The following is a 27,142-nucleotide window of genomic DNA, read 5'->3' as shown; positions in this document are numbered from 1 at the left end:
CATTACAAGATCTGCCTGGACCACATCAGGTGTTACATGGGTTTGTCTGTTGTTACAGCAAAAACCAAACTATGGACTACCGTAAGGATTACAGGTAAGGTAGATAAACATCTAGCACACAGTAAATGCTCCATCATAAGCTGGCTGCAGCCATAGGAGCCTCTACAAGCAGAGGTCCTAAAGCAAGCCAGACAGCATCAGATGATTTTTCTCTCCTACAGCATCTTATTCCCAATAAGATGGAATAAGCTTTTGGCATCTTAAAGCCAAATCTTTCAGGAACTCGATTTGAGAATCTTGAGATACAAGATCCAAGGTAAAGGCCACAGCTGTCCCTGAAAAATGACTCTTTTCATTTAATCTTCTGCTTCATGGAAAGCTTTTTCCTGGGTTAGTATTTCCGGAGAGAGTGACTCAGGCAATATTTGATCTTCAAGGTGCCACGCTCCTCCCCTCTACCCCTTCTCAGCAGTGGGAAGAGTAAGGGCTGTTGGGTCACACAGACTTGGGTTTGAAACCTAGATCCCCTACGTGCCCCTTGTGTCCTTGGGAAAGTTTTCAAACTTTTCCAAGGTTATCTATCAAAAGGTGATTATAACACCTGCTGTATTAGGCAAGATTTTCCAGGGAAACAGAACCAATGGTATATTCCAAGAACGTAAGACATATATGATATATTTATGATAACTATAGATATATTTATAGGTATCTATATCTATCTACCTATGTAGAGAGATGTTAAGGAATTGTCTTATGAAATTGTGGGGACTGACATGTCCAAAATTTATGCGGCAAGCCAGCAAACTGGAGATTCAGGTAAGAGTTGATATTGTGGTCCTGAGTCCGCAGCCTGGAAACTCACGCAGCATTTGGCTGTTGCGATCTGTAGACAGAATTCCTTTTTCCTCAGGAAACCGCAGTCTTTTCTCTTAAAGCCTTCAACTGATTGGATGAGGACCACCCACATCATGGAGGGTCATCTGCTTTACCTAAAGTCCATTCATTGTAGATGTTAATTACATCCAAAAAAATACCTTCACAGCAACATGTCGACTAGTATTTGACCAAACCAAGTCATTGATGACTCCATTTATTACCATAAAACTTTTTCAACCAAAAAGGCACTAAGTACAATTGATATAAAAAGTGATATTTTGACATTACCATTTTAAGCAAAGACAATTTTCTCCACACAATTCTCCAGCCAGAGAATGTCATGCAAAACAAATTTGAACCGCAGGCCACATTTGGGAACATATACCAAGCAAGAGGGATGGAGAGGAGCATCTCCTGTAATCCCTCAGTGCAACTGTGCAATTTTTGTGTATTTCAAAGCACTGCGGTGTTTTGCCTTTATTTTGCCCCTGAGGTATTTTTTGTGTGTTATATCTTTATTTGAATTGAAGTTTGAGTGAAAGGTAATCATGAGTGCCAAGATGATTGAAAACTTGGTAAAGAAACTGGTTAGAAAGAAGAACTTTCTGAAAAATGGCTCTCTCCTGCCTGTTTTCCATCAACCATTATCTACTGTCACCACCTTCTATTAGGCCATTCCTTGGGAAGAACTGAAAACTTTTTCTACATTATAGTTTATGTACAAACCGCATTTATTTACTTTCAAGTTGGTGCTGATTATGTGAATTCCCTTTCTTTGTTCAACTGCAGCGGTTCAGCAAGGGATAGGTACAGGCAGGCAGGCCCAGGAATCTGCATTGTTATAAGCTCCTCATAGAATTCTCTAAAGAAAATTAATGTTTGAGAACCACTGCCTTAAGGTATAATAAGAGAACACTCATCCAGGTGGTTTGTTCTCTGTCACGTTTCCCAGTCCTTTCCTTGCAACTGCTTGTGTTTGCAGAGGAAAGACAAATTAATATTATTTTCATGAGCATATTATCATTGTGAGGCCAAAACTGAGATTTTTTTTTTAAACCACATAACCAAATTAAAATGTTCTTTTTTCTCAGTTATCCACTTGTTCACTCTTTCCAATAAAACAGTTGATTCCAAGCAGACTACAAATGGGACAATTTCTGGATATTCAGATTGAAGACATTCATCAGAGGCTCTCCTGAATGGTTGTCAAATTTTGGCAAAACCTAGGTCAGAGAAAGGAGGAAAGAAATGCATAATCCATCCACATACATGAGAAAATGCAGTATCTGCTTGAATTACTGCATGACCACACGCACACACACACACAAGCACGACTACCTTGAATAATCAAAACTAGGACAGTGGTGCCCCAGCTCTTTTTCCTCCTACTAGTTCTCAGTTATCTCCCCTTCCTGGGACAGCCTACAGAGGTTTTTGTCCCTAATCCCAGCTTTGTACTTAGTTAACTACTATTTTATATTGTCTTTCTTCTCTCCCCAAAAAACAAGTGCGTTTTCCCCATATTTCTACTCTCTAAAGTTGATTCGTTCATTCACCAACTGTATAAATATATATTTCTTCATGGAGAAGTAGAGAAAAGAGATGTTGCCCATTTTGCTACTATGATGTCATGAATGCAAAATGGACACTTCTGATGCTAACACGTTATTGGCGACATGGGGTACCTCTGATGACCTTCATTTGAAAGGAACCTTCAAACCAATGGTGAGCAGTATAGACAGTCCCCAAACTTGAAGACTTTATATTTAACCAAGAAGGTGGTTGAATAAGAATTGCATGATGGTATGAAAAGGGATGTGATTTGAGAACTATAAAGTGCTAAAGAGTAGGTATCTTATCTAATCTAACTATGTGCAGCGCCGGACCGGTGTGGGAGGGCTGCTCCGTAATGTTTGTTGAACTGAATTCAGTGCTTGTCTGCAATTCCCGTGGTTTCCGCTCCTTGATTATTGGAGGAGACCTATGAGTTGTTCTTGTTAGTAACCATGTCTTTGGCTTATTGGTTTCTGGATATGTTTATATATGAGGAAGAGGGTTGCAAAATCTTTAATGTACAGGAGCAGAGCTCTTGGCTCTAAAGGAAGTACTTTAAGAAAAGAGACAGCAAATACATTCAATTCAATGAATATTTATGGAGTACCTACTATTTTCAAGGCATTGGATACAGAAATGAAGTCAATAGTCCTTGTTTTCACAGATCCTGAATGCAAGAGTGTGTGTATATGAGGTCGGTGGGCAGGAAATGGGAAAAAATGGAGAGGAAACGAGAGGAAAACAAGTTGAAGTATGTACACAAGTAATCAAAGAAGTAATCTTTTTCCATAAATGAGGCTGTAGCTGAGAGCGTTTAAGATGGAAATATCATCCTGGTCTTGATCTAATTTCTTTTAAGAGGAGTACAGAACAGTGGGAGATGCCCTTAAAGCAACAGGTGACACAACACCTGCAGGTCAGATACTGGCTTATCCAGACTGCCTTCCCTGCCCACCCTCCTTACCTCTCCTGGTCTAGCCAAACATCATTCCTGGTGATCCCATAGCCTCTGTGCTAACTCTGTACTTGCACTTATCGCATTCAAAATGTAACTTCACCTTGCCCTTTACATGTCCCTCTAATTAGACTCTGAAATCTCGAGGCCTTGGCATTGTAACCCTGGCACTTAATGACAGTGTCTGACCCTTAGCAGAGACTCCATAAATGTCTGCTGAGCATTACTGGACACCCAGTGCAGCACAGAACACATCGTAAACTCTCAATAAAGATTTAGTAGGCTAAGCGATGCCACTTTAGAGATCAAGGGGTAAAGGCTTTACAAACCATCGTTCCAAGACTTTCATAGTTAATGTGCAAAGAATTTCCTGGGGAGGTTATTAATAATAAAGACCTCCTCAGAAATTTGGATTCAGAAGGTCTGGAATCAGGATCCATTCCTCTGCTTTTCAAACAAGCTCCCCAGTTGATTCTAGAGCAAATGTCCCCATGCCTTGCTTTGAGAAACTCCGCCCTCATTAAGCTTCCTAAAAAGATGATACTTGTCGCTCTGATTAATTGTATATATTCATCTTAAAACCCAAAGAAAACGGGTTTCTACTATTCTCACCATCTGACACTTCTGAAAGTTGGGTTACAAATTGACTCTTTGGATGCAAGTCTTTTGTTCAGACATTATAGGTTAGTCCAGTCCTGGACCGGTTAGTCCAGTCCTGACATCTCAGCCCAAAAAGCTGAGCACACGTGCGAATCTGTGGTTAACCTCGTGTGAGATGCACCTGTGCACAGCCCCGTAGCTAGAGGGAAAGAAGTGGGTATCTTAGAAAAGTTTTAGACAAATATCATTAATTTATAAGAACTAAAGAATAAGGATTTCTCGGGTGACCTCAGGACCCAATTTTCTAACTATCAGGTTAAATAAAACTTAGCTATACCAGATGCTCGCCCCTAGAAACCTGGAAGGCCAGGAAAGGAAGGGAAACATCGCTCAGCGTGACAGTAAATCAATGTTGGCTGGAGTCCAAAACAAAATAAGTCTTCACTAAGCCGCACTGTGATTTCAGAATTAACAGAAAAATTTCATAAATAGGGCAACAGGGTGTCAAGAGAGAAGGCCAGTAAACTAATTTGAATTACAGACCTCAGCCTCCAAACTCTGGGAGTCGACCTCTGGCAGCCATATTAAAGTGAGGGTAATTAACACCATCCATCTTGCAAGGGGATGGAGATTTGCAGGCTGTTTGAGATTCTGTGAGCACCTCACCCAGACCCCAGTCACCCTTCGAAATATGCTGAACTATGGCAGTCAGCATATAGGGGGATCGTTAAGTGGGTGGGTGAGAGATGGTGGAGAAATCACAGTTTGTAACTGAAATCATTTCATGGGCAGTTTGCCAGCTCTTTGGGAAACTCTAAGATAAAAGCCTTTTAATATGGGCTATTTATGAAGTACAGTGCTATGAATCTATAAGAGCCCTTTAAAAACTACTTAAAAATTGAAAATTCATATTATTTCCTATGTCTTGCTGCCTTAAAAACTAATTCTATCTATTTTGGTGTAGGAATTTAGGAGACAGGTTAATACTACTATCAGATCTTAGCAGGAATAGAAAGTATTCTTCAGGACAAATAATCAGGACCTTTCTTGTACATAGTCACTGCCATCCATTACTCAGCAGAAAGCATTCTCAGGTATCAGACTGTGGTCGTCTTTGTACAGATGATGCTAACACAGGCAACACTTACCAAGTGCAGGTGGTGGCTTTGAAAGAGTTGGCAAGGCTGAGAAGAAATGACTTGACGACATCTTGGAGGAAAAAGAGAAAGTATTTTTAAATGCCCAAAACTGGAATAAAATACAGGAATCAGAGCAGTAATTTGGGAAACGGTTACTTACAAGCAATGGTTATCACCAAGGAGCATGTGAAGACACTGGCTATGATTCCTCCCAGAAACCATCTGAAACAGTAGGATTGCTCAGGCTTAGCAAACTAATTGTATATTTCCAACACATAAGATGTTCTTTTAGATTTACCATAGATGGATGATTTTAGGATTTACTATAAAACTACAGTAATAGAGATAGTGCAGTATTGGCAAAAGGATAGAGATATAGATCAACGGAAAAGAATAGAAGTTCCAGAAATAGACCCATACAGATACAAGTTAAGTGATTTTTTAACAGAGGTGCAAAAGCAATGCAATGGAAAAAGGAGAGTCTTTTCAACAAATGGTGTCAAAATAATCGTTTAGACACATGCAGAAAAACGAACCTATACAAAGACTTCACACCTTAACACAAAATTTAACTCAAAATGAGTCATAGACTGAAATGTAAACCACAAAAGTATAAAACTTCTAGGAAAAAAAAAAAGGAGAAACTTTGTATGCCTACTGCTTCATAACCTTGACAAAAGAGGGTGTTAAACTTTTGGGTTTTTGTCAATCTGATGGATGATTGTATCACACAGTGGATTTTCTTCTTTTTGAAGAATAATATTTTTATAGCTTTTGTGCTCAAAATATGAATATGGAAAGAGATTGCAAATAAATACAAAGACAAGAGGAAAATGTCACCAAAAAACTCCCACCGCCCTGAAGCATTCACTATTAAATTCTGACAAATATCTTCTCAGACATCTCTTCATAGGCATTTTAAAAACTTTTAAAAGTTGAGCTTTAGCAAATGTACACTAAAGCATATAAAGTGCACATTTTGGGTTTTTTAAAAATATAAACCCTCGTAATCACCCAAAGCAGGAAATAAAATATTTCCAGCAACCCATAAGGTTTCCTTTGTTGATCTTTCCCACTTTATCCCCCCAAATTAACCACTATTCTTACATCTATAGTAACTGATTGGTCTTGCCTTTTCTTGACAATCATATAGACTCTGTTGTCATCTTTCACTTATATAATATCCGTGAGGTTCATCCATGCTGTTGCCCATAGGAATAGTTCTTTTTTAAAAAAACAGTTATTTACTTAACTACACTTTTTACTTTAGAATAACTTTAGATATACAGAGAAATTGCAAAAAAGAATACAAAGGGTTCTCACATACCCCACATCCATTTCCTCTGTTATTAGCATCTTACAGTACATGGTACCTTTGCTATAATTATAAGGAGCCAACATCGGCGCATCACTAATAACTCAACTCCACACTTCATTTGAACTTTACAGTTTTTCCCTAATTGATCCATTTTCCAGCATCCCACATAGGATATCACATGACATTTAGTCATTATGTCTCCTGAGGTTCCTTCGGGCTGTGACGATCTCTCAGACTCTCCTTGGTTTTGATGACCTTGATGGTTTTGAGGAGCACTGGTCAGATAATGTGGAGAGTGTCCCTCAAGTTGGGTTTTTCTCATGGTTAGACTGGGGTTCAGAAGACCCTAGAGGTGGAGTGCCATTCTCATCATATGAAGGGTACATGCCGTCAACACTACTCATACCTTTTGATGTTGACCTTCATCATCTGAGGTACCATGTGTCAGTTTTCTCAACTGAAAAGTTTCCTTTTCCCCCTCTTTCCAAACACTACTGCTTGGAAGCAAGTTTCAAAAGGTAGCTCAAACTCAAGTGATGGGGAGTCAATTTCTCCTCTTAAGGGAGGAGTTTCTACAGAAATTAACCTAAGAGGAACACTTTATTAATAGTCCTATGAAATAAAGAAAAGTTTCCATGATCAGCAAAGTCTGGGAAAAGCTAAGTCAAATAAAGCTAAACAGGTTTCTTCACCACATTATTTCACTGAGACTTTATTATGCTAATACACATTGTGATCCTCCAACTTGGGATATATAATGCAGAATTTTGCAAATGTATTTTTAACTACAGGACTCCCCCCAACCCCTTTGTGTTCTTCTGGTTCCATTATGATCTAAAAATACTTCTCAAACCTCATAATTATCTGGGAAGCTGTTTTAAAGTATGGATTCTCACTCGATCTAAATTGGTATCTCAAGGGATGGGATCCAGGGCTTCGTATTTAAAAATACAACTCCCCCAAGTGGTCCATGGGATGTGAGATACTTGATCATCAACAGGAGGGACTTGAGAGGAAGCAGCACTTAGTGACTGGAGTTCAAGGACCACAAAGACCCCAGGAGGTACCATTCATCCCTGTTTCATTGTTTCAACAAATATCGATGAGGCCCTAGCACAGTGTCTCTGTCCTCAAGGAGCTTGCAATCTTACAGGGAAAGACGAATCATTAGCATTTAAACAAGTGAACACATAATAGGTCAGTGGTGATAAAGGCTCCGAAGAAAAGCCAAGTGAGATGTGTGTGATAGAGAATGGTATTCTATTTATACAGGGTTGTCAGGGAAGGGCTTTCTGACAATGTTTGTGACATTTGGACAGATTTCAGAAAGAATTAAGGGCACAAGTTATTGTTTCTCCAGAAGAAAAAGACTGTAGTAGGCAGAATAAATAGCAAGCACAAAGGCTCTGAGGCACAGGTGGGATTAGCTCAGATGGTACTTGATCACCGCCCTGGAGACTTGGGCAAGAAAAGAATAGGAAGGACACGCTGGACAGAGGGTAGAACAGAAACGTGCCTATAACCAGGCAAGAGCGTTATGTCCTCTGAGATGTTGAGGAGACATTTTATGTGAGGATATAAAAATATAATGGGAAAGATGGAGTCCCAAGGGGACTCCATTGTGGGACTTCACATGCCCTTGAACTCCAAGTAGGGTTACTTAGACTGTATCTGTAATAGGGAGTCACTGAGGATTTAAACGAAGGATAATGCACGGTAAAAATCAAATTTCTAGCAAGATCCACTGCCTTTGATATGTCTTGTGAGATAATGGGAGGAGGGAGGTGATAGATAAAAGGGCAATGGACAGACAAATGAACAGATCTTAACCACAGAGCTACCTAAAACGCTTTGCGGAACAAGGTAAGGAAATCATCAATCAATTACAGCTTCATTAATTATGAAACACAACCACATAAACATAAAATCTGAATTACCTTGCACAGGCAGAGATAATTAAGCATGCAGCAAACAGAGTTGCTTGAAAGGAGACCTCTCCTAACAAACTGGTTTCTAATAGGAAAAATAAAAAGAAATGAATTAGAACTCAAACACATGGTTTTCAAACGTATGTCAGCTCAAGTAATTTGTCATAAGTAATAAGATAAAATTATCAAATGTTGTACAGGGCCATTTATTACAAATTTCCTGAAAATGATCACTTTTGTCCTATCACTAAAAAAATAAATGATTACATTACATAAACAGTTTGGGGCTTGCCTTTTACTTTAACGTTGGGGAAAGGCTTTTTAGAATGTATGCTAATGTCAGAAATCTAACTGGGATGATATTGATAATAATATTAATGCCTCAAATTTGTGGAGTGACTTATGATTCACAAAGAGCTTTCCATCAGTTCATTTCATCAACACGACAAAAGCGTGAGGCGGGAACCATTATCACAGTTCTGCAAATGAGAAGACCAAATTTCAAATGATGAAATTCGTCCAAGGTCACACAGCTATGAGGTGCTAGAGCCAAGATTGAAAAACCACATCTAGCCAGAACACCATGTTTTGCCTAAAATGGGGCGGGGAAAGAGAATGGCAACGTGGCATGCTGGGAGTCTCTAAAGGGCAAAAAAAGAGAATAAATATTCGGAACTATCTGTCCTTCTGAAACTCTTTGCTATCGTAAAATATTTCAGTGCTACTAAGCCACAGTGGAAATGACTGCAAATCCTCCAGAAGTTATAAATGGAAGAGTTAAACCAGTTGTGACCCTGAGTATTATTCTAATCACCTAAAAGAAATCAGAGCTAGTTTAAGGATCGCCACATAAAGATCTAAAGGAAAATAGAACAAACCTCAGCTTAATCTTTGCCAAATGCTTCAAAAGCTCAATTTTTGTTTAAATAGTTGTTTAAAACTTGGAATGACTTTGAGCTATGAACGCGTTTATTTTTGCCATTTGTGCTCTGAATGGAGGTCGAGTCAGCTAACAGAAACCTACTTAGTCCACAATGCGGGCAGAACACTGGAGACCGGCAATGCAAAATATAGCAGTTGTGAATGACATCACTGCAAGTGTACAGTATTTCATGTATACTGTGATTTAAATAAGTTATTGTGGGTTCAGTTGAACACTCAACCATCCTTCTAAAGTATGTTTCTATTCTTAGCTTCCTCTGATTTCAAGTAGAATTTGAAACCCATTTTCTCACAGAAATAAGTCTAGCTTGACTGCAAAGGTCACTAGACTTGAATATTGAAGGAAAATTGGGTTTAAATTCAAGTTCTATAAAGATATGCATTGTGTGATTGTGGACAAGGTGTTCATTGATTCATTCCATCAGTAGCCGCTCACGTAGCATTGATTTTGGCTTAGTTCACGTGTAACCTCCTTGAAGAAGCCTTCCTGGATGCCTTCAACTCCCCCTTGGCCCTTAGCTTCTCCCTCTTTATAATCCCATTATACCTTATGCCTGTCTCCATCAACAACCTTTTCACACTGAATTAAAATTGCTGTTTTCTTTCTCTACGATTCCCCACCAGACTATTGAGAATAGCCAGCATCTATTGGCTGCTCTTTGGTGGCAGTGCCCATATTTTCCTTGGGAAGCCCCCTCTCCCCTTCTCCTAGTACATGGTGCCCATGGACAGACTGATTTCCCTCCCAGTCTTTGATCCACTCCAAGCCATTTGGAGCTTTACATATTTATTGACAAAGGGATTGGTTTTGCCATGTAAAGGGGACCCTTCCTGAACCAAGAAAGCCTGCCCTTTGGTCCTAACTTGAGAAGCCAATAATCTCCTTCTGCTGGCCTTGAACATGGAAAGTTGTAGGTACAGAGCCAGCAGGAACTACCATGGAGTAGTGAGTAGCATTTTAAAGAGTGAAGCTGACACAGAAGAAAAGAGACTTGTAGAGACTGACAGAAACCTGAAATGTTTGCCTGGAATTTTTAATAATATGAAGCAATACATTGAATGATTGATTAATCCATTTTGAGTTGGATTGCCATCCGCTGGAACTCAAAAAGCCCTGAGTGATAAAGATGATGCCATGCATGCCTATATCCCCAGCATATGAACCATCACCTGAAACAGCCTGCACACTCAAGACCTACATGTGAAGGAGATAAAATAGAATCAAACGGAGACCTTGTCCACTCAGGGCTTCATAGATGGGTGAGGCAAAGGAAGATGGCGTCAACAGAGAGATAGATACCCGGTGCTGGGTGCTATGGCGTCTCAGGGAAGCCAAGTGTTACCTCAAGGCCCCAGCAGGGGGCAGAGAAGGCCCCACAGAAGCGGTCTCCTCTGAACTGTACCTTGAAGAAAGAGCAGGGGTCTTCCAGGTATAGCCCGTGGGAGACATTCTAGATACAACACAGAACATGTACAGAGGCTTACTTGGCCTGTCAGAACTTGAGTATTCTTATCTGTAAAATGGAGATAGCACACTTAACTGGTCCACCACAGTCATGGAGTCCGTGCTCTGTGCCAAGCACTACCTGGGTAAGTTTAAAATCTACAAATGCCTAAGATATGGTGCCCATCCTGAAGGAGCTCACAGCATGATGGGTGAGATACAAAAGTAAACATGCAAGAGCAGTGCAGGAAATGGGTATGGAGGAACACAAAAAGGGGTCACTTAACACCTCTTCCTCAGAAAACAGGGTGGACTCCCTGGAGGAGGTGGCTGTGAAGCCTTAGTAGGTGTTGATCACCGGGGAACTGTCTAAAAAATAAACACTGCTTTCTCTGTCATCCCAACACCTTGAAAGGGAACTAAAAAACCCTCAACACTTATCTAATAGCTGCACTGGGACAAAATAAAGCAGAGCATATTGGTCTTTGGGAGTAGAAGTGGTCAGTGAAATAAATATTCATGACTTGGGGAAGGCAAACAAAAAGAAGATATTATTTTTCCACTTAACCTCAATCTTATGTAATCATAACGTCACATTTTTGAAGTGCTTAGTATACACGATGCTAAGTGCTCGACACGGATTATTTTAGTCATTTACAAGGTAAGCACTATGGTTATCTCCATTTACAGATGAAAACGTGAAATTTTGCAGGGTTGGGTAAACAGCTTCTGAGTTCCAGCCAACAAATGGGCACTGGGCTTTGAACCTTGGCAAGCTGAAGATAGAGCCTGGAGGCGACACTGTGTGCAAACATGATTAATCTGATATTAGCAAGCTAGAGATTAAGGGAGATGCCTGCTGAATTTATTTCAGATTTACTACTGACAGGAAATAACAGTGCCTTGATATCTTTTGACTTTCCTTGCTGGGGGCATAGCATGAAAGGACGTTCTTTTCTTTCTTCCCTTCATTTTCTTCTTATAGTGTATGTCAAATGCACAGCTAAGTATAAAGGTGATAACAGTGTACACCTGTGTACGCACGACTCCGCTTTAGCCAAGCTTAACATCTTGCCAAACGTCTTCAGGGTTTTTAAAAAATAAATAACACTGCAAATCCAGTCCTTCTGGTGCCTCAAAGATGACACCTCCAAATCAATCACCTTCTCTGTGAATGCATCACATGGGCACAGGCTGATACCAGCGCCTAAGGGGATATAGTCATCTCTGGGCCCTGAAAGGAAGAATTATTTGGGTGTGGCAAAGATTTAAAAAAAAAAAAACTCACTTGGATGATCCAAAATGTTTTCCTGGAAAGGTTCAGAAGCTGTGAACTGGGACCGAGGAGGCAGGTTGTGGGAGTTTTCTCCAGGACTCCGAGAGGTGACATGGCTGGAAAAGGAGGTTTTCACAGACTCTGCATTTAGCTTCTCCGACTCCCAGTTATCCATCAGTGAACAGTCCAAACCACCTCCTGGAAGAGCAGAAGGGATCAGTGCTTGTGTGTGTTTGTGTGTGTGTGTCTTTTCGGTGACTAATGATCATAACAATAGTCTCAAGAAGGACAGAGAATTGGAACTGAACGAGCAGAGATATTTTTTTCCTAACCTCTATTTTCATGGCATGTCTGGATCATAAAGTGACTCAGGCAGCCCACAGGTGACAGCCCCAGAGAAGATGCCAAGCCAGAGTTTCGGAAGGGGAGCCAGGGTAGAGGGGAAGGCAAAAGCTTCATGAGCCCCGGGGCGGGCGGATCCGTTGATTCATTCAATGCAGAATTATTGTATAACTGCACACAGGACACAGCTCAAGAGGCTGGGAGTCAGAAGCCAAAGTAGATACTGTTGTGCCCCACTCACAGTTGGAGAGGGACAGGCACACAAGCCCACAGCTAAGAGGCAACGAGGTCATTGCTATGTGGAAGCCTGGCAGAAGGTGTCCAGATGGAGCCTAGGAGGGAGTGTGTGAGTGCTGAAGTGGAAACTTGAAGGATGAGTAGGAGTGCTTCCAGAGAGACAGCAGGAGGAGGGCAGGCCAGGCAGAAAGGAGAAGGAAGGAGAGGGGGAGGGGAGAGGGGGAAAGGGGAGGGGGGAGGGGAGAGAGGGAGGGGGACAGGAGAGGGGGAGGGGAGGGGGAGGGAGAGGGGAGGAGGAGGGGGGAGGGGGAGAAGGAAAGACATCAGCCTGGGAGAGAACGTGGCAGGTTCCCAGAAGAGGGAGGCCTCCTATGTGGTCAGACAGGAAGTCCTGGAAGATGGTTCTGGCTGGACTGCTAAGAGGGGGTCAAATCACGAAGGGCCTCATGGGTCACACTCACTCAGGAGCTAAGATTTATCCTGAGGGCAACTTGGAGCATGAGTGTAACAGGAGGTACCTGGTGTGTTGAAGTGCTCACTCAGCAGTGAGAGATGGGAGAGAGGCCCCTCCCCGTTTTGGAAGCTGGGAATGACTGTGGAACTCCAAGAGACACTTGGGGTCCTCATATAACAGTGTTTCTTAACCAGAAGTAATTTCTCTCCCCAGGGGACATTTGACAATGTCTGGAGTCATTTTGGGTTTTTGAGCAGGGGAGAAGGGATGGGGTGTCACTGGTATCTAAGGAAATAAAACCCAGGGATGTTGTGAAACATCCTATAATGCACAAGACAGGCCTGGATACTGAGCTAATGAACTGATGCTTCTGGACATGGGAATTCCTGCCAACCCTGCAGGTTGCCTCCCACCCTCCCACCCACAACTTGCTGCCTCTTGACAAAGCAATCTGCAGAAGCATCCCTGCTGGTTGCCATAGAAAAAGGAAACAGTAGAAAGTGAAACATGCAGAGCGTCCAGTAATGATCAAGTTGCAGACGAGGTCCTGGACCTTGTTCATTGCAGCACTATTCACAACAGCCAAGTTATGGAAACAACCCGAGTATTCACCAATAGGCAAATGAGTAAAGAAAATCCTGTCATTTGTAACATTGTGGATGAACCAGGAGGACATTATGCTAAGTGAAATAAGCCAGTCATAGAGAGACAAATACTGCATGATTCCACTTACACATGTGGTATCTAAAATAGTCAAAATCAGAAAAGCAGAGAATAAAATGGTGGTTGCCAGGAACTGGGGGGAGGGGGCTATGGGGAGTTGTTCAACAGTTATAAGGTTTCAGTGATGCTAGATGAATAAGTTCTAGAGGTCTGCTGAACATAGTGGCTATAGGTGTCAATGAGGTATTTTATGCACTTCAAAATGTGTTGAGAAGGGTGATCTCGCTTTTTGTTCTTAGTACAAAAAACAGACTCCCCCCAAAACCCCCGCAGAAACAAAAGACTCCACAAAGGGACACAAGGAAACTCTGGGAGGTGTTGGATGTCTGTTGCCTTGACTCTGGTGATGGTATCAGGGGGTTTGCAACTGTCCAAACTCATCAAAGTGTACACATTAAATAAGTACATCTGCATATATCAATTATACCTCAATAAAGCTGTTTTAAAAAAAGAGAGGAAGCTATGTGGTCAAATTAACATGGAAGTGAGAAGGAACTGGTACTTTCATGGCTGATTATATATTCATGAATGGCACTGAACTAAGATCTGGGGAGATATGGTTGAGGATGTGAGAAGAGTAAAAATATTCCTGTGCTGTCGTCCAAGGCTGCTCTGTTGAACTTATGCTTTGCCACTGAGAGTGAGATGAAAGAAAAATGTATCTCGTGTAGCATACTGGAAATATTACACAGAATTTTCTGCAAGAAGAGCTGACATTAAAAAGAGAAACCACAAAAGAATCTTAACAAAAAATGATCAAGGAATTTTCATCTCTGAAAGGACAAGGTTTGCCCCCAATTCACGCTTCCCCTCACTGACATTTTTTTCCCTCTAACCTTAATAATAAATGAAAGAATCATAATGCAGAAAACATTTCAGTAAATAGTTCTTTGGTATTATATTTGAAGATATTAATTTCATTCTGTTCCTCCTGATTTCTTTAAATGCAGGGTAGTTGACTCCTGTTTGAAAAGGAGGAATCCATTTCTCCCGAGCACATTCCCTATCCTTGCAATGTAGAATGGGCATTTGTTTGCTATAGAGGGAAACACAAAGTGACATACAGATGTTGCCATTAAAGATATTTACGGAAGAGGCGCTAGATCAAGAGAAAATCGCAGACCTCAGGCAAGGGTGCCTTGTCTGAGGTCATCTTGTCTTTCTTTCTTGGGACTGGCAGAAATAGAGCGGGAAGTCCTGATTCGTCCTCCCGGCACGAATCCTAGATCCTCTATCAATATGACTCACGGGCTCTGGGGATGCATCCCAAATTGCAGTATTGGGTCTGGGGAGCCACAGAATGCCATGGCTAAAGAATGAATTGCAGCTAATGAGGAAAGGTATCTCGACACAGCTGTGGAAGGGGTGAGCTAAGGATAAACAAAATAGGCAACAACAACAAGAAAAACATTTTTAGCCTGAAAAATGAAGCAAAAGGAAATCAGAGGAAGTAAGTTTTGATTGCATCCATGGCCCAGAGAGAAAACAGCAAAACAATTTAATTTTGAATTCTTCTCTAGTCTTCTAACTCGGCGATGTTTCCAGAGAAAAATAAATTGCTGATAAAAGTCACGGGGCTTTGGGTAAATCCGGAAAATAAGAAGTCTGGGGAAGATTTGATTACAATTGACAGCAGAAATGAGAGCTTTCAAAATCCTGTGTGTGCGCACCCGGGGTTGACTAATTACTGATTTGGAGGCGGGTGGTTTGATTTGTTATATTTAGAAGATATTTGGAAACCATGAGAATTTTAACAAGATACCTCATGCACATGCGGTGCTGCTGTGGTCCAATTGCTTTAAGGTTGTTTGGACATATTTTGAAGAGGCAACTATGGGAAAACAAGATGTTGATTTACAAATATGTGAAACTCTGCCTTTAGAACAGTGATTCCCAAACTTTAGGCATCCAAGCATCATTTTCCTGATTTTTGCCACATCCCGGAGCCTTCTTAGCTCCTAGCCATTTCATATTTTCTTAAATTGTTTCACTTTAGTCTTTTACTTTAAAGGAAACTTTATATCAATCATTTAAATGTCCTAAAGAAAAAGTAAATATAAAAACAAATACAGGGCTTCCCTGGTGGTGCAGCGGTTGAGAGTCCGCCTGCCAATGCAGGGGACATGGGTTCATGCCCCGGTCCGGGAAGATCCCACATGCCACGGAGCAGATGGGCCCGTGAGCCGTGGCCGCTGAGCCTGCGTGTCCGGAGCCTGTGCTCCGCAACGGGAGAGGCCACAACAGTGAGAGGCCCGCATACCGCAAAAAACAAAAAACAAAACCAAATACAGTGAAAATGAGACCTTATTTAATTTGCACTAAATACTTTTGTAGGGGAGAGCTCTGAGTCTGTTCTTTGTTAAAAGAGAGAGTAGTGAGTGTTGAAGAGTCTTAAAGCAACTGAGGCTCTCATCTGAGCCCTTCTCCTTGGTTTTATGAGAAAGATGGTGAGATCTGGAAGAGTCAGAGCTTCTGTCTCACTGAGAGATTCAGCATTCACTACTGTCGTGTCCTAGAGGCGTCTGCTGCCTCACCCACACTTTGGGAAAACGTTGCTTTAGAACCAAGAAGAGACTTGCCCCATGTGTTCCAGAAAGTCAGCCTAGGACCAAGAGATGGATGTTCCAAGTGCATAAGATAGGTCAGCAGAAGCCAGCCACTACTGCAGCAGTGCTACCAATGAGAGGAAGATGCAGCCCACCCTTAAAAGTCAAGGGGGTTTTGATTGTGTTGTATACTAGTATACAGGAAAGAACGGTGAAATGAGGAGAGTCATGAAGTACTGGATTTGGAAAAACCTGGTTTTTATAAAACAGAATGGAATGAAAGCCTAAGCCCCAATATTGCTGACTCTGCCCCCTGAAATAACAGAACGCTATTGAGACAATCCCTTGGCAACACGAAGGTCATGGAAGAAAACGTAAGCAACTCAGGGCTGAGCTGTGATTCCTTTAGGGCAGAAGAAGGGCAGGCCCCCAACCATTACCAAACACCACTTTTGTCAGGACCGTTGCAACATGCAGTGTTCCTGCCCCTGCTCTGGCCCCTTATCGTTTTGCTTAGGACCTTGTTGTCTTTTTACCAACTTAATTACTTGAAATGCTAATATAGCCTGTCTCTTTGCTGTTTCAAGGCTGTGATATATTTTCCTAGTGTTTCTGGTTTTTAAAAATAAATAAGGTTTAATTTTTCCTCCAGAAAAAGAAAAAGTCATGAGTCCAAATTAGGCAAATCCATGCAGACAGGAAGTAGGCTAATGGTCTGCTAATGGGTAGGGGGACAGGAAATGGGGCATGCCTGATAACGAGTACGGTGTTTCTCTTTGGTGTGATGCAAATGTTCTGGAATTAGAAAGTGGTCATGGTTTCATAACCTACTTTGTGAATATGCTAAAACAATCACTGAATTGTACATGTTAATATGGTAAACTTTATGGTATGAATTATATCTCAATTAAAAAGTAAGGAGGGCTCCTTCTCACTGTAGGTATCCGTGCCACAATCTGTCCGGGATGCCAAGAGTTGGCAGGATCACCTCTAGTTGCTTTCTTCTTTTTTTTTAACATCTTCATTGGAATAGGATTTCTTTACATTGTTGTGTTATTTTCTGCTGCATTCTAGTTGCCTTCTGATGGAAGATGCCGTGCATAACTTTTTTACCAGAGACGTCTTTAAGGCTGCAGGACACTTGACCTCTTTCGCAAGCGGCACACCCTTAGTCATTTCTTTATATGCTCTTCTTTCATGGCATCATGCTGTTCTGGTCCTCTGCCTGAGAAACTTTCCCCACCGTGCCTGCCCTGGGTGTAGCATGGTGAGCACATACTCAAGATTCCTCGGTTTGAGGCCAGCCTATGCTACTTACTAGTTGCACGGCCCCATGAAAAGGATCTAATCTGCCTTAGCGTTCCCCTCGGTAAAATGGGGATAATCATAATACTCTCTCCATGTTGTTGCAAATGGCAGGATTTCCTTCTTTTATAAGGCTGAATAACATTCCACTGTATGTATATGCCACATTTTCTTTGCCCATTTATCTGCTGATGGACATTTAGATTGTTTCCATATCTTTGCTATTGTGAGTAACGCTGCAATGAATGTGGAATGCTGATAACTCTTTGAGATCCTGATTTCAATTCCTGTGAATATATATCCAGAAGTGGGATTGCTGGATCACATGGTAGCTCTATTTTTAATTTTTTTAGGAGCCTCCCTACTGTTTTCCATAGCGACTGTACTAATTTACATTCCCTCCAGCAGTGCACAAGGGTTCCCTTTTTTCCACATCCTCACCAACATGGATGAACCTGAAGCACATTGTGCTATGTGAAATAAGCCAGACACAGCGGGAGAAATGCTGCATGATTTCCATAGTCCAAATTTCAGTTCCACAAGATGAATGAATCCTAGAGGTCTGTACAGCACAGTGGCTATAGGTAACGATTCTGTGTTGTATACTTAGAACTTTGCTAAGAGGGTAAATCTTACATTGTGTTCCTAACACACACACACGCACACAACTAATACTCGCGCATAGACTTTGGAGAGAAGTGATGACATAACATAATGGATTTGTTGCAATGATGCTGGTCCATAGCGCTCATTACTATCAGGGATAATTATTACTGGAGCTGCTGTTTAACCTCCTAAATTCCTTTCTTAACTCTCCTTTCTGCTCATCCACTTGTTTTCCTCCTTTATTCCAAAGACCTCTACTACTTCTCACACTGGCTTCCAAATCGATATCCAGATCCTTCCTCACTGCCGACCTCTTTTCTTACACTTCCAAACCCCTACTGGCTATCTGTCCACTTCCCATAAGTACAACAAATTAAACTCACAAGAAACAGAATTCAGGGTCTCTTTTCCTGACCCCAATCTGTTCCTTTTTGCCTTTTTATAGCTAATTCATATTGAGCAGGACACCAGACCCTGTACTAATATGTCCTTTCCATGAATTATTGCATCTCATCCTCACAGCAATTCCACGTTACTATTTTTCTTATTTTATATACATAGAAATAGAAGACCAGGATTGTTAACTAACTTCCCCGAGAACACTCAGGTTGGAGAAGGTGATTCAAGTACTTGAATTTAGGTCCGTTCAGCTCAAAAGCTCATCTTCCTCATAACTCGGCCCGACTGTCTTCCAGGCCTTGGTGACAGGCAGAACTTTTCACGCAGTTCCCCGAATTAAACACATCCGTTTTCTTTGATTCCTCCCACTTTCTCATCACTACATTCGATCTGTCACCAGCGTGTCAATTCTACCTTGAAAAAGATTCCTTCAATCTCTTCCCTCTATTTCCAGAGCCACGGTCCCTGGTGTGCCAGCTGGTTTTAATTGCCTCTGAGTTCCCACTAGGTACCTCCATCCAATCTTCACTTCATGGCGCTGTAAAGGCAATCTTTAAACATCTAAATCTGATTGTGTCATTGCCCTGCTTAAGAGCCTTCTACCAGCAGATGTAAGCTATTAGATATGGATAAACAACAAGGTCCTACTGTGTAGCACAGAGAACTATATTCAGTATCCTATGATAAACCACGATGGAAAAGAATATCAAAAAGAGTGTATGTGCAAAGCAGAACTAGAGACACAGGTGTAGAGAACAAACTTAGGGACGTCAAGGGGGGAAGGGGGTGGGATGAACTGGGAGATTAGGATTGACATATATACACTACTATGTATAAAATAGATAACTAAGGAGAACTTACAGTGAACTCTACTCAGTGATCTATGGTGACCTAATTGGGAAGGAAATCTAAAAAAGAGGAGATATATAAGTATACATATATATGATATATACGTATAAATGATTCACTTCGCTGTACAGCAGAAACTAACACTATATTGTAAAGCAACTATACTTCAATAAAAAATAATAAAATAAAATAGGCTTCTAAAATATCCTTGATTGATTAGACAAAACCCAAAGTCCTCAACACGGCACAGAAGTTTCTTCAGATATCTTCAGTCTATCATTCCAGGCTCACCCGCCACATCCCTGCCTCTTTCTTTTATCTTTGTCCTGTTTATACATCCTTGTTATTGTGGGGAACTAGGATACCTTCAGTTTAATTACTAGTTTGTTCACATAAGGAATTGTTTCTTCACTTAACAAGCACTATTTTTTTTTAACTGAATCTAGTGTAACACACACACACACATTCACAGACAAAAACTGGTGGAATCTTCATGGTCTGGCATCAATGTCAATTTCCTGGTTTTGATAATGCACTACTGAGTAAGTTTTACCAGCAGGGGAAGTTGGGTGAAGGGTACACAGGTGCTTTCTGTATTATTTATTTTTCAACTTCTTATGAATCTGTAATTACTACAAATCCAAAAGCTTTCACGAAAATAATATAGTATTTGAGCTGTCTGCCCAGGAAGCAGGTTGAGAAAAATAGTGGACACGTAAGGACCATATCTTTAAATTCTTATGTGGTTGTGTTATGTGAGTCCTCTTGCTTTGCTCTTCGGGCCTGGGCTATGAGGTATATGCTGGAAAGGAGAGGAAAACCCTTACTGGCAACAGAGCAAAGGCTGGGCTTTCAAACCAGACAGACCTAGGTTGAATTCCAACTCTGCTGTTTATAAACTAAATGAACATGGGCAAGTTACTTAACCCTGAACTTCAATTTTATCATAATGATAATAAATATGATAATATGACCTAATTCCTAGAGGACTTTGAGTTATTTAAACATGATAATGTATATAAACAAGGTAATATATAAATAATAATATAATACATAAATAACATAAACAAGACAGGATGTAAAGTGCTTAGCATATAATAAGCACCCTTGACTGCTCTCTTTCTTTGTCTCAGCCCACGACAGCAAAATCCTGTTGGCTCTACCATCAAAGTGTATCCAGAATCCTTCCCATTCTCACCGCCACCCTGCTATCATCTTAGTTCAAGCTGCCATTCTCTCCCACCTGAGTCACTCTAACACCTCTTCACTGGTTTCCTTGCTTCTGCCCTCTATACCTACCTCACCTCTAACCTGAACACAGCAGCCAGAGCTATGTTGTCAAAATGTAAGGTGAATCACGTTATTCTTCTGCTCAAAATCCTCCAGCGGTTTCTCCTCTCACTCGGAGCAGAGAGCAAAGCCTTTGAAATGGTCTCACAGGTCTCATCGTCCTTCCGCAGCTGCTCCACCCATACACCTCTGAGATCCTGACCTCTCTTCTCCCCTCACTCACTCAGCCCCTCGCAGGCTCCTAGGCCAGAACCTTTGACCTTGCATTTCCTTTGCCCGATTGTTTCTCCCCAGATGCTTCACTCCCACGTTTAAGTCAGTGCTCAAAAGTCACTTTCAGGAAGGCCATGCCAGTCACCCCACCGAAACTTGAAATGCCCATCACTTCCTCCTTTGCTGCCCCACACTTCTTACCACTTTCCAGCATGCTTCGTAATTTACGTCATTGCATTCCTTGTCAGGAATGCAAGTTGCATGCGAACAAATAGTTTTGTCTGTTTTGTTCACCGATACGTCCCAGTGTGTAGAACGATGCCTGATACCTAGTTGGCCCTCAATAAAATCTTCCAAGTGAACAAATGAATGAATGAACGAATCCCAGCATATGAACAACAGGAGCGAAGCGGCAGAACTGAGGAGGAGCACGGTGTTCAGGAAACAGCGCAGATCAGTGTGATCAGAGTCCAATGCGTGTATGTAAGGGACCTGGTCTCCCTCCTCCCCTTCCCGGAAGACATCCTGAAGAGCCCTCAATACCCCAGGCCTCCACTGCGTTGCCCCCATACTCTCCTCACCATTGGTCCAGGACCACATGGTTGCTACTTCCCTTTTGGAAATTTCACCATGGAAAAAGAGGTTCAGACTCACCATTTTCATTGCAATGGTTTGTTTCCAGCCTCCTGACCCCCTCCAACCAGACGTCCTCATTGGGGGAAGAGTCAGCATTACCAAAGGTGTTTCCATGCAGCCAAGATTCAGAGGCACTGAGGTTGAAGAGAGAAGAAAAAGAACGGCGGATTCTCTTTTTCTTTCTAAATATTCTGGAGAGAAATGAAAGTACCAAGTGAATAATGAGTAGGAGTCAACTCAGGGTCAAAGCGGAGAATTTAGTGAAAATGGACGCACAGGGCACATCTCTACCACCCAGGTCCGTGAAGCTCATTTCATTTGTTTCCTCCATTAATTCCAGAGAAGTTTCTTAAATTTCTGTGTGTGCCAGGTGCTTGGATCAATGTCAAGTATATTGAGATAAAAGACAAAACCTTGGGTCAAAAAAGTTCATAATCTAGTATGGGAGAAAGGCAAAAATAATGCAGATACGGCTAATGCTTTCACTGACCTCATCATGTGCCTGGTGTCTTTCTTAGTGATTTACATATAGTAACTCACATTATCCTCAGAACAGCCCTGTGAGGTAGGTGCTACTGTTACCTCATTTCTCAGATCAGGAAACTGAGGCACAAAGAGTTAAAGAACTTGTCTGAGGTCATACAGCTAGTAAGTGACATAACAGGGGTGCAAACCCAGGCAGTCTGGCTCCATCCTCTCTGCCCTGGATTACTGTGCTCTGTGGATGTGTGTTCTAACCGCATTAACCGAGGCTGCTTTGAGAGTACCAGGAGGGGTATTGCTAATCTGGAGTCAAGGGAGCCTTTCTGGGGTATATGAACAAGAAGTCTCATATTGAGTCATGCTAGGAAATGAGTCAGGAAAGGTAAAAAGAAGGTGGATAATGAATAACCTTGACTGTTATGTGAAGGAGTTGGAATTTAACATAAGAGCACAGGGAGATCACTGAAGTATGTCAAGGGGAAGGGGGTGGGTGGTGATGTGATTTGGTAATTGCATTTCCAAAAGATTTTGATTCCCCACACATCCACACTCCCCAACAATCCATCTTCTACCTCGTAATCAGTGTTATCTTGCTAAGGATGAGTCTGATAGTTTGTCAATAGCTCCTCTTTTATCTACAGAATAAAGCCCAACCTTCTTAGGCTGGAATGTAACCTCTTCAATCCAGCCCTGCTTCTGGGCTTAGTCTCCTCTCTTGGGAGAGCAGCCCTTTCCACCCTAAGTGGTAGCCCTCCCGAACTATGTGCCATTCCTCTCACTTTGTATCAGGGTATCTTAGAACTCCATGCCTGTTCCCTCCTCTGGAAGTCCTCCTTCCTACATCTATCTTAACTAACAGCCTGTGCCTCTCAAGACTCAAATCAATCATCCTCATCTCTAAGAAGCTTGTATTAACCCGTCGCTCCAAATAAAATGGGCCTCCTTTCCTTCTCCCCTCTGCTAACCTCTCTCAGGCTTCACTCCCAGCACCTGTATGGCTTCATTACTTTCTTTTTTTTAATTTAATTTTATTTTTAAATTTTTATTTATTTTTAATTTTTTTTTGGCTGCACTGGGTCTTCGTTGTGGTGCATGGGCTTCTCATTGTGGTGGCTTCTCTTGTTGCAGAGCACGGGCTCTAGGCGCGTGGGCTTCAGTAGTGTGGCTCGCGGGCTCAGAGTTCAGGCTCAGTAGTTATGACGCGTGGGCTTAGTTGCTCTGCGGCATGTGGGATCTTCCTGGACCAGGGATCGAACCCGTGTCCCCTGCATTGGCAGGCAGATTCCTATCCACTGCGCCACCAGGGAAGCCCAGCTTCATTACTTTCCTTTGTTTTCACGTCGGCCACCCCTGCCCCTTATGAGCCTGTGTGTTTCCACCAACTGGAGCAGTAACGGGCTCCTTATAAACGATGTTGAATGAACAAATGAATGAATGAATAATTAACATTTGGGTTGGACTTCAGATCCTTGTACCTAACCTCCTCTACTTACTTGACTAAGTTCTCCTTGTACAGGACACTGGTCTGGGAGGGGCTCAGAGTTGTGTTGCCATCTTTGTCGCAGAGAAAACTGTCTTCGGTCCAGATGTAGTAGCCATTGGTGAGGAGTCTGGGACTTCGGCGACAGGTAAGGTGGGAGCCTGTCAGGGGATCTATGGGGCAGCAGTCAAAGGGACTGTTGCCATCCAGGAAATCACAGACAAAACCAAGGAGGGGATGAGAGAAGACCTTTCAATCTCTGTCCGGTTCATCCAGGCGCACAAAAACCACATTTCTAGTCGCTGTGCAGGAAAACCAGCTCTGCGTTCCCGGCTACCAACTACTCCTGCACCTCTGAGACGGCCTCTCTTAAACTTCTCACTTTCATCTCTTTACCTGCGAGACAGCTGAGTTACAGCACATTTAGTGCTTCTTTCTGTTTCAAACACTTTGATGAAAACTTAGGGCTAATCAGTTTCTTCACCATATGATACCCCTCACCCTTGGAAGGAAAAAAATTGCAAAACAGCCTACCTGGGATGTTGGAAGCTCAGAGCCTGCTCCAGCCCATCCTTACTTCAAATAACCCTCTGAATGCTATATCCTTACTCGTCACTCTAATAGATAAATCACAGCTACACGACCACCAGACGTATATGAATTATAGGAGAACATGCAGTCAAAGAGATCTTTTTGGCTTTTGCCAATTTCCCTCAGGTCAACCACACAAATGATTGCATAGTTACCCTCCCTGATTTGCTGTCCAGGGAAGTCTTCTACTTAGTTGGGTGAGTCTGTATATGTCTTAGGTTTGAAAAACAATCACATGTCTGTCTGGTTGAAAGGCAACCTCATGCCTCATGCTTCACTGAAATTCTGAAAAATTTTTTTAAGTTTAAAGCTTATTCATGCTGTATATAAAATAGATAACCAACAAGGACATACTGTATAACACAGGGAGCAATATCAATATTTTGTAATAACCTATAAGGGAAAAGAATCTGCAAAAAATATATATATTCTGAATACATACAACTGAATCACTTTGCTGTACACCTGAAACTAACACAACATTGTAAATCAACGATACTTCAATAAAATATTTAAAAAATAAACTGGTGCTATCAAAGAAAAAAGCCTATTCACAACTATTACATGCACTGAAGTTAGCAAAATACTATTTTAAATAGATATTATTTATGGAAAACTTACTACGAGCCTGGCCCATACTTCACACTTTATCTGCTTTTCACAAACCTCCCTAAAAGCTAAGTATTATTATCTTTATAGTACAGCAGGAAAAAAAAAAAGAGATGCAGAAGGGCAAATAAATTGGATATTTTATACAACTAGTAAGTGGCAGAGTTAAGATTTGAACTCTGTCTTTCTGACTCTAAAGCATGTGCTCTTTCCATGTGATCCGCCTGTTCATCTTTGACTGATGCATTTGCTAGTGGTAGGAGGCCTAGAATTTACAAAAGGGGACAGGTTCTAATATCAAAGCATGATCCCTTTATACCACTGGCATGTTTCACAAAATGCTAGAGGAAACATTGGCTGATACCTGTGTGAGGAATAAAAGACAGACAGAGAAACAGAAAAAAAGAAAAGAAAAAAAAAGTAAGGAATGAAAAGAAAAGAGACTTCACTGCAGAACGTGAACAAAATGGTAGATGCTACAGGTTTTAGTGGAGCATGACATTTGGCTGGCTTGTGCACTGGTATAGACCCTTGTGGCTCTTGTAAAGCGAGACAGTAAAAGCATATTTAAGAGAACATCAATTTGAGAAAAAGTAACCATGCATCGGTATTCGGTAGTTTCTCCACTCACCAAACAAACAAACCATTCACGTTTGCCCACACACTCACCTCCCTCCCTCCCAAACTCCATTTATTAGGTTAGGCAAGTTTGCAATTTGTATGTGCATGGGACTGGAAATATATCTCCATACCAAAGCTGGATGAAACCTAAAACTAATATATATACCCCGCACTACATGGCTTGCGGGATCTTAGTTCCCTGACCAGGAATTGAATCTCAGGCCACAGCAGTGAAAGAGCCGAATACTAACCACTGGACCGCCAGGGATTTTCCAATATTTTTAAGCCAAGAATATAACAAAATAACGCATACAGAAAGAATTTGATTGATTTTTCTTGCAAAAAGCGCCATGGAATACCTTGGGAAAATGCATGGGGGAGACAGTTCTACAGCGTATTCTTTCTCAGACCGGGAAGAATCTGCATAAGTAAATGAGAGAGAAGTACAAATTTATCACACTGCATCAACATGCATGATTGCAAACTGTGGACGGTGTGAATAGCTGATGTTCCAGCCTCAGCAGAGATTCCAAATGGTGCAGCCATCCAATGAATCAGGACGAGCACAACTTGTCACCAGGTCTCTACAGGCAGCAAGACATAATCTAGGGGCTTCTATCTCCTGTCTCTTCTCTCACTCAACTCTCCTTGAGAGGTTCCTTAGTTCGGATGAGGCAATGATATGCCATTAGCATCAAACTGACTCATGAAAAGGAAGAAGAAAACATCTTACGTGAAGCTGTCCCAAACCCAAATCAATTACCCAACGTTCTGGTTATTTTAGCTTACTCAGTCATTTGAGGAATTCAATCATCTGCCTAGATTCTCTCTCGTTAGTGCATTTGAAGGCACTTCTATTACAAAATAATGAGCAGAAGACGAGTGGTGGAAAAAAATAAAGTTTTGTTTTATATAAATGATTTTCCAATGTATGACGCCTGTGAGTATTCTTAATTAAAAAATAGATCATGCATTCATTCATGTTACAATTTAACCAAAGGCATGGCAACGGATTTCAACTGGGGAGAGTCGTACTTGATTAATATTCTAAACTTTAAAGCAGCATTTTATATTGCATAGTAATGGTGTGAATACTTCTAATAGACAGGTTCAGTGAAACTTGGTTCCATTACTGACAATAAATATCTAAGACAAAGAAAGGAGTTTAGACTTTCAGATTGGGTTGGTGGATTTGAAGGAGAAAATTGTAGGAGTGTGAGGGAGGGTAGAAGCAGGGTTTGGGGAGAAAATAACAAGAGGAAGGAAGAAATTTGAAACCACTACCGTTTGAACAACGCCCACATTTTCTCCAAGTAGCTATCAAAATCATTCGGTATTTTTTTACAGACCAACCGTTTTGCATCTTAATAGTAACTGATAAACAATCCCCTTTCACATTTATGCACAGGCATCAAAAAACGGTGATTTTTTTTTCCTACTAAAAGGAAAAATACCACATTTCTCTCAAGGAAAGAAATGAAGTCAAAATCATTGCCAAAGTGAACACTGGCATTTAAGAAGCACGAGCTACTGACAGATGGTTAATGGTATGAGTATCAGCAAAATCAAAGCAAGGAAATTGCTAAAAGAAGTCTAATCGTTCAAAAGATAATTGCGTAGAGCAGTTCTACATTTACTTGCTACTGGTGTTGACATCACTTGAGATATTCGGTTCATCTTGGGAAGGCTGCTTGTTCAAACTTTACAGATTTTCTGCAGAAGACAT

The 27,142-nt window shown here is 41.4% G+C and overlaps 1 protein-coding gene across 11 annotated transcripts in view; it reads right to left on the bottom strand.

Moving 5' to 3' along the window:
* The window catches only part of TMEM71 (transmembrane protein 71), a 46,961-nt gene that overhangs the window by 5,164 nt on the left and 14,655 nt on the right, over positions 1-27,142 (bottom strand). For 4 of the 11 annotated variants that reach the window (XM_067711223.1, XM_067711227.1, XM_067711228.1 and 1 more), the window contains 10 exons: positions 27,054-27,129; positions 25,776-25,836; positions 23,609-23,791; positions 21,651-21,823; positions 12,045-12,230; positions 10,716-10,763; positions 8,380-8,455; positions 5,285-5,346; positions 5,134-5,194; positions 774-2,099 (listed from right to left, as the gene is read on the bottom strand). In XM_067711223.1, the coding sequence (XP_067567324.1) occupies positions 2,060-2,099; positions 5,134-5,194; positions 5,285-5,346; positions 8,380-8,455; positions 10,716-10,763; positions 12,045-12,230; positions 21,651-21,823; positions 23,609-23,791; positions 25,776-25,836; positions 27,054-27,093 (930 nt within the window). In that variant the 5' untranslated portion in view covers positions 27,094-27,129 and the 3' untranslated portion in view covers positions 774-2,059. Of the gene's footprint in view, positions 1-723; positions 2,100-5,133; positions 5,195-5,284; positions 5,347-8,379; positions 8,456-10,655; positions 10,764-12,044; positions 12,231-21,650; positions 21,824-23,608; positions 23,792-25,775; positions 25,837-27,053; positions 27,130-27,142 lie in introns of those variants that run through there. The other 7 variants (XM_067711225.1, XM_067711224.1, XM_067711226.1 and 4 more) reach the window with 7 other exon arrangements.

This window comes from Pseudorca crassidens, chromosome 17 (genome assembly GCF_039906515.1).
Source record: "Pseudorca crassidens isolate mPseCra1 chromosome 17, mPseCra1.hap1, whole genome shotgun sequence".
Classification (NCBI taxonomy): Eukaryota; Metazoa; Chordata; class Mammalia; order Artiodactyla; family Delphinidae; genus Pseudorca; species Pseudorca crassidens.
This window is presented reverse-complemented; position numbering and strand designations above follow the sequence as displayed.